Raw genomic sequence first — 10322 nt, 5'->3', positions numbered from 1 at the left:
TGTTGCTTCACACATTAAAGGAAGACTCAGAAATTAAAAATTAATTTTAATCTCATGTTGATGTTTTTTTTTCATATATACAGTAAAACACTTTAACTTTAGTCACTCTGCTACAAACTGAAGATACAAAGAAAAAAGACTTTTATAAAACATCCATCGACATTAACTGCAGTCATTTCATTCTTCATCGTCATCTTCGTCATCATCATGGAAGGAAGGAAGGAAGGAAGGATGGAAAGAAAAGAGGAAGGAAGGAAAAAAGAGAGGAAAGAAAGATGGAAGGGAGGAACGAAGGAAGCAGCGAAGGGAAGGAAAGAAGAAAGGAGGGAGGGAGGGAGAAAGTAAAAGTGGAAGGGAGTAAGGAAAGAAAGAAGGACAGTGGAAAGAAGGATGGAAAGGAGGAAGGAAGGGAATAAGGACGGAAGGAAAGGAGGGAAGGAAAGAAGGAGGGAGGGAGAAAGTAAAAGTGGAAGGGAGGAAGGAAAGAAAAGAAGAGAGGAAGGAAATATGGAAGGGAGGAAGGAAGGAAAAGAAGAGAGGAAGGAAATATGGAAGGGAGGAAGGGAGGAAAGGAAGGGAGGATGGAAGGAAACAAGACCATCAACATTAACTGCAGTCATTTTCATTCTTCTTCTTCATCATCGTCGTCATCATCATCATCCTCCTCCTCGTCATCATCATCATCATCCTCATCCTCTTCGTCGTCATCGTCATGTGACTTCCTGTTCGTTTCTGTCTCAGAAGTCGTCGTCGTCACAAATGTCGAGATAAACGTCGAAAGCTTCTCGGTTACAGTTTCCATCGGGAGTGAAAACGTATTTATGGAAAGTCCCGTCAACACAGATCGCTGCACGACACAAAACATTCATTACTATTTATCATTTTAGGAAAGGAAGGAAGGAAGGAAGGAAGAAGGAAGAGAGGGAGGAAGGAAGGAAGGAAGGAAAGGTGGGAGGAAAGAGGGAAGGAAAGGAGGGAGGGAGGGAGGAGGAAAGAAAGGAATGAGGGAAGGAAAGAAGGAAGGGAGGAAGGAAGGGGGGAGGGAGGAAGGAAGGGGGAGGAAGGAAAGGAAGGAGGGTGGGAGGGAGGAAGGAAGAAGGAAGGAAAGGAAAGGAGGGAAGTAAGGATAGAAGGAAGGAAGGAAAGGAGGAAGAAGGAAGGAAAGGAGGGAGGAAGAAAGAAGGAAAGGAGGGAGGACAGAGGGAAGGAAAGGAGGGAGGACAGAGGGAAGGAAAGGAGGGAGGGAGGGAGGAAAGGGAGGGAGGAAGAAGGAAAGACGGAAGGGAGGAACAAAGGAGGGGAGGAAGGAAAGGAGGGAGGAAGGGAGGAAAGGAAAGAAGGAAGGGAAGAACAAAGAAGGGAAGGAAGGAAAGGAGGGAGGGAGGAAGGAAGGATGGATGGAAGGGAGGAAGGAAAGAAAGAAGGAAGGAAGGGACGAAGAAGGAAGGAAAGGAGGGAGGAAGGAAGGGAGGACAGAGGGAGGAAAGGAGGGAGGGAGGAAGGAATAAAGGAAGGAAGGAAGGAAGGAATGGAGGGAGGAAGGAAGGAAAGGAGGAGGAAGGACAGAGGAAAGAAGGAAGAAGGAAGGAAAGGAGGGAGGAAGGAAGAGGAAGAGAAGGAAGGAAGGAAGAGAGGAAGGAAAGAAGGCAGGAAGGGAGGGAGAAAGGAAGGAAAGAAGGGCAGGAAGAAGGAAGAGAGGAAGGAAGGGAGGAAAGGAAAGAAAGGAGAAAAGAGGAGAGGAAACATGAAACATGATTAGTTAGGAAGGAAGGAAGGAAGGAAGGAAGGAAGAAAGAAAGAAGGAAAGGAGGGAGGAAGGAAGGAAGGAAGGAAGAAAGAAAGAAAGGAAAGGAAGGAAGGGAGGAAAAGAAAGAAAGGAGAAAAGAGGAGAGGAAACATGAAACATGATTAGTTAGGGTTAGGGTTCGTTAACGTTTCCTCACCGATGACAGAGTTGACGTTCTTGGACGTGTTCTTCCCGAAGGCGCAGATACAGGCGCACTCAGCCGGCACCGTGAAGCTCGCCAACGACCACTGACTGTCTACGTACTGACCAATCACTGGGCCCACCTTCCCCACACGAGCAACCTGAGAGAGAGGAAGAGGAAGAGAAGAGGGAGAGAGGAAGAGGAAGAGAGACTCATTAAAACCTGTGCAAGACTTTAACCCTCCTGTTGTCCTCGAGTCAAGGAAGGAAGGAAGGAGGGGAGGAAGGAAACGAGTGAGGAAGGGAGGGAGGAAAGGAGGGAGGAAGGGAGGAAGGAAGAAGGAAGGAAGGAGGAAGGAAGGAGGGAGGAAGGAAGGAGGGAAGGAGGAAGAAAGGGATGAAGAAGGAAGGGAGTAAAGGAAAGAAGGAAGGGAGGTAGGAAAGGGAGGAAGAAGGAAGGAAAAGAGGGAAGGAATGGGAGGAAGGGAGGAAGGAAAGAAAGAGGAACAGAGGAAAGAAGGATGGAAAGGAGGAAGGAAGGAAGGAAGGAAAGGAGGGAGGGAGGAAAGGAGGGAGGGAGAAGGACAGAAGGAAGGGGGGAAGGAGGGAAGGAAGGAAGGTAAGGAGGGAGGAAGGACAGAAGGAAGGGGGGAAGGAAGGAAGGAAGGTAAGGAGGAAGGAAGGGAGGAAGAGGAAGGAAAGGAGGGGGTGAGGAAGGAAGGAAGGAAGAAGGAAGGAAAGAAGGAAGAAAGGACAGAACAACAGAAAGAATGAAGTAAGGGAGGAAAGGAGGAACAGTCATGTGACCCGTGAGGATGACAGGAAGTAAAAGAGAGAGAGAGGAGTCATGTGACCCGTGAGGACGACAGGAAGTAAAGAGAGAGAGAGGAGTCATGTGACCCGTGAGGACAACAGGAAGTAAAGAGAGAGAGGAGTCATGTGACCCGTGAGGACGACAGGAAGTAAAGAGAGAGAGAGGAGTCATGTGACCCTGAGGACAACAGGAAGTAAAGAGAGAGAGGAGTCATGTGACCCGTGAGGACAACAGGAAGTAAAGAGAGAGAGAGAGAGAGGAGTCATGTGATCTTACGCTGAGCGGCGGTTGAGTTTGGGTGTCTTTCAGAGCGAAGATGTGAACTGTTCCTTTATCACTGGAGGCGCACAGGAAGGAGGAGTCATGGCTGAAGTTAATACTGCAGGAGAAGAAGAAGAAAGAAAGATTCAGGTTAGACTCTAAACATGTTATAAAATAAAATAAACATCATGTAGATATAAAGAAAACATGATGAACAACAGAAAGAAAGAAAGAAAGAAAGAATAAATAACTAAATAAATAAGTAAAGGTAGAATAGATTTTGACTTTTCTTAATTTTTTATATAATTTAAAAACGATAAATTTTGTCTAAGGAAGGAAGGGAAGGAGGGAGGGGGGGGGAAAGGAAAAGAGTAAGGAAGGAAGGAAGGAAGGAAGGGGGGAGGGAGGGAAGAAAGAAAGGAAGGAAAGAAGGAAGGGGGAGGGAGGAAAGAACATATACATATACACACACAGAGCAACACACACACCCTCCCCCCTCCCAGTATAGCGTAGCCGGGTCTCTCTCTCTCTCTCTCTCTCTCCCTCCCTCCCTCCCTCCCTCTCTCCCTCTCTCCCTCTCTCTCTCTCTCTCTCTCTCTCTCTCCTCTCCCTCTCTCTCTCTCTCTCTCTCTCTCTCTCTCTCTCTCTCTCTCTCTCTCTCTCTCTCTCTCTCTCTCTCTCTCCCTCTCCCTCTCACCCTCCCAGTATACCAGTATAGGGTAGCTGGGTCCATCCCCCTCCTCTCACACACACACACACACACACACACCCCTCCCCCCCTCCCAGTATATACCAGTATAGCGTGGCGGGGTCCGTCCCCTCCTCAGCTCCACCAGCTTGTCTCGGTGGTGGTATCGAACAGACGGATCAGAGTTCCTTTGCGTGAAGCTGAAGCGGCGACGCTCCCCGGCTGGTTCAGAGCCACGCAGGCGATCTCACTCTGATGAGCGTTGATGGTGAACGGAGCCGACGACGTTCCCGGTTTAGTGTTCGACAAATCCTGGAAATAATATAACATGAGGATCAGTAGCTTCAGTTTAAAGGATGAGGACAAACAGAACTATATGATCTGATGTGGGATCAATAAAAAGATGGAGGGAAGGAGGGATGACAGGAAGGAAGGAAGGAAAGGAGAGGAACGAAACTAAGACGGGAAGGACAAATGGAAGGAAAACAAGGAAAGGAAGGAAGGAAAGAAAGGAGAGGAAGGAAAGATTGAAGGAAGGAAGGACAGATGAAGGGAGGAAGGAAAGATGGAAGGAAAGAAATAAAGAAGGAAGGACAGATTAAGGAAGGAAGGAAGGAAAGAAGGAAGGAAGGACAGATGAAGGAAGGAAGGAAAAGAAGAGAGGAAGGAAAGAAAGAAAAGGAAGGAGGGACAGAATGAAAGATGGAAGGAAGGAAGGAAGGAAAGAAGAGAGCAAGGAAAGATGGAAAGAAGGGTGGAAGGAAGAAAGGAAGGACGGACGGGAAAAAAGGAAGGAAGGAAGGAAGGAAGGAAGGAAGGACAGAAGGAAGAAAGGAAGGAAGCAAGGAAAATAAGAGAGGAAGGAAAGATGGAAGGAAAGAAGAGAAGAAAGAGAAGACAAAAAGGAAGGAAGGAAGGAAAAGGAAAGAGGATGAAAGAAAGGAAGGAAGGGTTAGACTTACAACGAGCTGCAGCTGCCACATTTATGACCTGGAAACACGAGCAGCTGTTTCTCCAGACTGGGACACAAATCACACAAACCTGCAACACACATTTACATTTAAATTAATAAATAAATAAATAAAATAAAATAAATAAAGGTTTAAAATAAATAAAATAAATAAAGGTTTAAAATAAATAAAATAAATAAAGGTTTAAAATAAATAAAATAAATAAAGGTTTAAAATAAATAAAATAAAATAAATAAATAAAGGTTTAAATAAATAAATAAATAAAATAAAGGTTTAAAATAAATAAATAAATAAATAAATAAATAAATAAAATAAATAAAGGTTTAAAAATAAATAAATGAATATATAAATAAATGAATGAATGAATAAAAGTTTAAAATAAAGAGTAAAAGAGTGAAAGCTGAATGGAGGAGAGAAGCAGCTCTGACCTTTGGGATTATCTCTGGTGTCAAACTCAAACAGCTTGACGGGATTTTCTGGGAAGCTGTAAACGTAGATCCTGTTTTTCAACACGATGATGATCCTGAAAAAAAGAAGATAAAAAAAATAAGGGAAGGACAGAATGAAGGAAGAAAGGAAGGACAGAAGGAAGGAAGGGAGGGAGGGAGGAAGGAAGGACAGATGAAGGAAGGAAGGAAGAAAGGAAGGACAGAAGGAAGGAAGGGAGGGAGGGAGGAAGGAAGGAAGGAAGGAAGGACAGATGAAGGAAGGAAGGAAGGAAGGACAGATGAAGGAAGAAAGAAAGGAGTGAAGGAAGGAAGGACAGATGAAGGAAGGAAGGAAGGAAGGAAGGAAGGAAGGAAGGACAGATGAAGGAAGGAAGGAAGTACAGATGAAGGAAGAAAGAAAGGAGGGAAGGAAGGAAAGGCAGATGAAGGAAGAAAGAAAGGAAGGACAGATGAAGGAAGAAAGAAAGGAGGGAAGGAAGGAAGGACAGATGAAGGAAGAAAGAAAGGAGGGAAGGAAGGAAGGACAGATGAAGGAAGTAAGCAAGGAAGGAAGTAAGGAAGTAAGGAAGTAAGCAAGGAAGGAAGGAAGGAAGGAAGGAAGGACTTACTTGTCGTGTCTCATGCGGACAGCCAGTACTGGTTTAGTGAAGGTGAACTCCAGAACCAGTTTGTCTTTGGGGTCACGTGACTCTCGAGCGTCGTCCCAGATCAGAACTGAAATGAAACCAAATAAAATAAAATATAAATAAATATATAATACATAAAATATTAAACTAAAAATATTAAACTCAGCTGTTTGTCTGAGATTTCAAAATAAAAGCTGTAAATGAAGCTTCAGCAGTAAAAAGGCTCCACATGGATCAGAGATGATTAGTCAGCTTTTATTAATGATCTTTACACAATATCAAGAGAGGAAGGAAGGAAGGAAGGAAGGAAAATAAAGAAGGAAAGAAGGAAGGATGGATGGAAAGAAGGAAAGAAGGAAGAAAAAGAGAGGAAGGAAGGAAGGAAGAAAGAAAGAAAGGAAGGAAGGAAGGACGGAAGGAAAAAAGGAAGGACAGATGAATGAAGGAAGGAAGGAAGGGAGGAAGAAAGGAAGGAAGGAAAAGAAGAGAGTAAGGAAAGATGGAAGGAAGGAATAGACGACAAAAAGGAGGGAAGGAAGGAAAGATGGAAGGGTGGAAGGAAGGAAAAGAAAGAAGAGTGGAAGGAAGGAAAAGAAAGAAGAGTGGAAGGAAAGATGGAAGGAAGGACAGAAGAGAATGAAGGAAGGAAGGAAGGAAGGAAAAGAAGAGAGTAAAGAAAGATGGAAGGAAAGAAAGAAAAAAATTAATGACATCTGAATGTGAATGTGTGGAAGTTAACTGGTCAAACAATTAATGCACAACTGTGTAAGTTACTGTGTAGAAGAAATAAATATGTTTAAAGTTTATTTGTGTCCTTCGATCACTTTAATAAAAAATAAAACATAAAACAGTGAAAAGATAAAAGTGGAAACATTAAATAAAAGCTCAAAGAAGAAAAGAAACACAGAAACGTGTCTGTGATGAAACAGATGGTTTCTCTTTAATAACAACAACATAATGATAAACAGCTTTTCTGATCCTTATATTCACATTATTAATATAATTATTAATATTATTCATATTCAGCACTTTGTAAGAAATGTGCTGAATCATTAAAATGAACAATATGTCATTTATTATTAAATCTGAAGAAAAGCTGAATATGATCTTATACTTCTATCTAAATTCACTCATTCACATAAAGAGTAGAGCTGATGCTGATATTAGAGAGTAAAATAAAGTGTGTGTGGAAGGAAGGAAAGAAGGAGGGAAGGAAGGAAGGGAGGGAGGGAGGGAGGGAGGGAGGACAGATAAAGGAAGGAAAGAAGCTAGGAGGGAAGGAAGGAAGGACAGAAGAAAGGAAGGAAAAGAAGACAAAAAGGAAGAAAAGAAGGAAGGGAGGGAAGGAAGGAAGGAAAAGAAGGAGGGAGGGAAGGAAGGAAGGAAGGAAGGAAGGAAGGAAGGAAGGACAGATGGAAGAAAGGAAAGAAGGAAGGAAAGAAAAGAAAAGAAAAAAGGAAGGAAAGAAGGAAAAGAAAGAAGCTGATGCTGATAATTTTTTAAGGAAAAGAGAGGAAGGAAAGAAGGAAGGAAGGAAAAGAAGAGAGTAAGGAAAGATGGAAGGAAGGAAGGACAGATGGAAGCGAGGAAGGAAGGAAGAAAGGAAGGACAGATGGAAGAAAGGAAAGAAGGAAGGAAGGAAAAGAAAAAAGGGAGGAAAGAAGGAAGGAAACACAGAATATATAGATTATTATAGATTATAGATTAACAGGTGATTAGTTTAGTAGTGGAGAGCTGATCGATGTTTGTAACTCTAACCCTGAGAGTATCAGTGACTTGATTTAATGATTTAATGCAAATCATTATTTTATGCTCTATTTTAGGAAGGAAGGAAGGAAGGGAGGAAGGACAGAAGGAAGGAAGGAAAAGAAGAGAGGAAGGAAGGAAAGAAGGAAGGAAAAGAAGAGAGGAAGGAAGGAAGGAAGGAAAAGAAGACAAAAAGAAAGGACAGAAGGAAGGGAGGAAGGGAGGAAGGAAAGAAAAGAAGGAAGGAAAGATGGAAAGAAGGAAGGAAGGAAGGAAGGAAGGAAGGAAGGGAGGACAGAAGGAAGGACGGAAGGACAGATGGAAGGAAGGACAGATAAAGGAAGGAAAGAAGATAGGAAGGAAGGACAGAAGAAAGGAAGGAACAGAAGAGAGGAAGGAAGGAAGGAAGGAAGGAAGGAAGTAAAGAAGACAAAAAGGAAGGAAGGAAGGAAGGAAGGACAGAAGGACAGAAGGAAGGAAGGACGGAAGGAAGGAAGTAAAGAAGATAGAAAGGAAGGAAGGAAGAAAGGAAGGAAGGAAGGAAGGAAGGAAGGAAGGAAGGAAGGAAGTTTGTATGTTTGGTTTGAACTCACCGGAGATCTCAGAGAACTTGGGGTTGACTCCTCCTCCAACGACGGCCAGCAGGTTGGAACGATGCAGCATCGAACACTGAGCTACACTACCAACCTGCTCATGATCTACACACACACACACACACACACACACACACACACACACACACACACACACACACACAGACACAGAGAGAGAGAGACACACACACACACACACACACACACACACACACACACACACACACACAGAGACACACACAGAGACACACACACACACACACACACACACACACACACACACACACACACAGAGAGAGAGAGACACACACACACACACACACACACACACACACAGAGACACACAGAGACACACACACACACACACACACAGAGAGACACACACACACACACACACACACACAGACACAGAGAGAGAGACACACATACACACATACACACACACACACACACACACACACACATAGAGAGAGACACACACAGAGAGACACACACACACACACACAGTTAGTGTTCAGCTCTCTTTAACACACACAGTGTGTATGTGTGTGTGTGTGTGTGTCTCTGTGTGTGTGTGTGTGTGTCTCTGTGTGTGTGTGTGTGTGTGTCTCTCTCTCTCTCTGTGTGTGTGTGTGTGTGTGTGTGTCTCTCTGTGTGTGTCTCTGTGTGTGTGTGTGTGTGTGTGTGTGTGTGTGTGTCTCTCCGTCTGTGTGTGTGTGTCTCTCCGTCTGTGTGTGTGTATGTGTGTGTGTGTGTCTCCGTCTGTGTGTGTGTATGTGTGTGTGTGTCTCTCCGTCTGTGTGTGTGTGTGTGTGTGTGTCTGTCTCTGTGTGTGTGTGTGTCTCACCCAGATGTCCTTTCTCCATCAGCGGCTCCACGTTGTAGATTCTGACTCCGCTCTCCATCGCACAGCAGAAACAACCTGAAGAAGAGTTTAGTTAGTTTAACAGAGACTGAAACATAGAACACTTTCACTCATTTACTTTCCTCCTTTCTCTCTTTATTTCTTTTTTCCTCATATTCCTCCTTTTTCTATTATTTCTTTCTGTCTTTCATTTGGACGCTGAAGTTTCATATTAGCTTCAGATCAACTTTTAAATCCATGTTTCCAGAGAAGGAGGACTGTGGGTTTAGTCCTCCATCACTTCCTGTAAACATGATGAAGGATCTAATGCTCAGAGGAGTCAAACTCATTTTCATTCGAGGGCCACATACAGACCAATTTGATCTCATGTGGGCCGGATCATTAAAAAGATGGAGGGAAGGAAGGAAGGAAAGACAGATGGAAGGAAACAAGGAAGGAAGGAAGAACAGAAGGAAGAAAGGTAGGAAGGACAGAAGGAAGAAAGGAAGAAAGGTAGGAAGGACAGAAGGAAGAAAGGTAGGAAGGACAGAAGGAAGAAAGGGAGGAAGGACAGATGGAAGGAAAGAAGGAAGGAAGAAAGGGAGGAAGGACAGATGGAAGGAAGGAAAATGCTTCATGTTATCAGATTAAAGTCAGACTCACTCTGGTCCTGGTTGAACTGCAGACTGTTGACTCCTCTCTGCTGAGCCATGACTGCTCTCACTGCTACCGCTTCACTACAGCTGGACCTGGAGGAGGAGGAGGAGGAGGAGGAGGGGGGGGGGAGTAGGAGGAGGAGGAGGAAGAGCAGGAGGAGAAGAGGAGGAGGAGGATGAAGGGGAGGAGGAGGAAGAGGAAGAAGAGGAGGGGTAGGATCAAGAGGAGGAGGTGGAGGAGCAGGAGGTGGAGGAAGAGAAGGAGGAGGAACAGTAGGAGAAGGAGGAGGAGGATGAGCAGCAGGAAAAAGAGAATCAGGAGGAAGAGGAGGAAGTGGAAGAGGAAGAGAAGGATGAGGAGGGCGGGAAGAGGAGGAGAAGGAGGAGGAAGAAGAGGAAAAGCAGGAGAAGGAGGAGGAGGAAAAGCAGGAGAAGGAGGAGGAGGAAAAGCAGGGGGAGGAGGAGGAAGAAAAGAAGGAGGAGGAGGAAGAGTAGGAGAAGAAGGATGAGGAAGAGGAGCAGGAGAGGGAGGAGGAGGAAAAGTAGGAGGAGGAAGAGGGACAGGAGAAGGAGGAGGAGGAGGAGGAGAAAGAGGATCAAGAAGAAGAAGAGGAGCAGGAAGAGGAGGAGGAGCAGAAAAAGTTGGAGCAGGAGGATCAGGGGGAAGAAGAGGGAGAGGAGGAGGAGAAGGAGCAGGAGGAGCAGGGGGAAAAGGAGAAGAATGAGAAAGAGTAGAAGGATGAGGAG

At 44.5% G+C, this 10322-nt stretch overlaps 1 protein-coding gene across 1 annotated transcript; it reads right to left on the bottom strand.

Moving 5' to 3' along the window:
• Nucleotides 1–516: 516 nt before the first annotated feature.
• Nucleotides 517–9660, bottom strand: wdr45 (WD repeat domain 45). Its single transcript, XM_053339893.1, is given in 12 exon segments — nt 517–847; nt 1944–2088; nt 3018–3120; nt 3796–3823; nt 3826–3849; nt 3852–4002; nt 4649–4731; nt 5090–5184; nt 5719–5824; nt 8076–8180; nt 8923–8997; nt 9583–9660. Coding segments are annotated over 12 exon segments (1074 nt in total). The 5' UTR covers nt 9632–9660; the 3' UTR covers nt 517–737.
• Between the last annotated feature and the right edge of the window lie 662 nt (nt 9661–10322).

The sequence above is a fragment of the Scomber japonicus genome, chromosome 19, assembly GCF_027409825.1.
Source record: "Scomber japonicus isolate fScoJap1 chromosome 19, fScoJap1.pri, whole genome shotgun sequence".
Taxonomy (NCBI): Eukaryota; Metazoa; Chordata; class Actinopteri; order Scombriformes; family Scombridae; genus Scomber; species Scomber japonicus.
The sequence above is the reverse complement of the archived record's forward strand: the minus strand, read 5'-3'. Positions and strand labels throughout refer to the sequence as shown.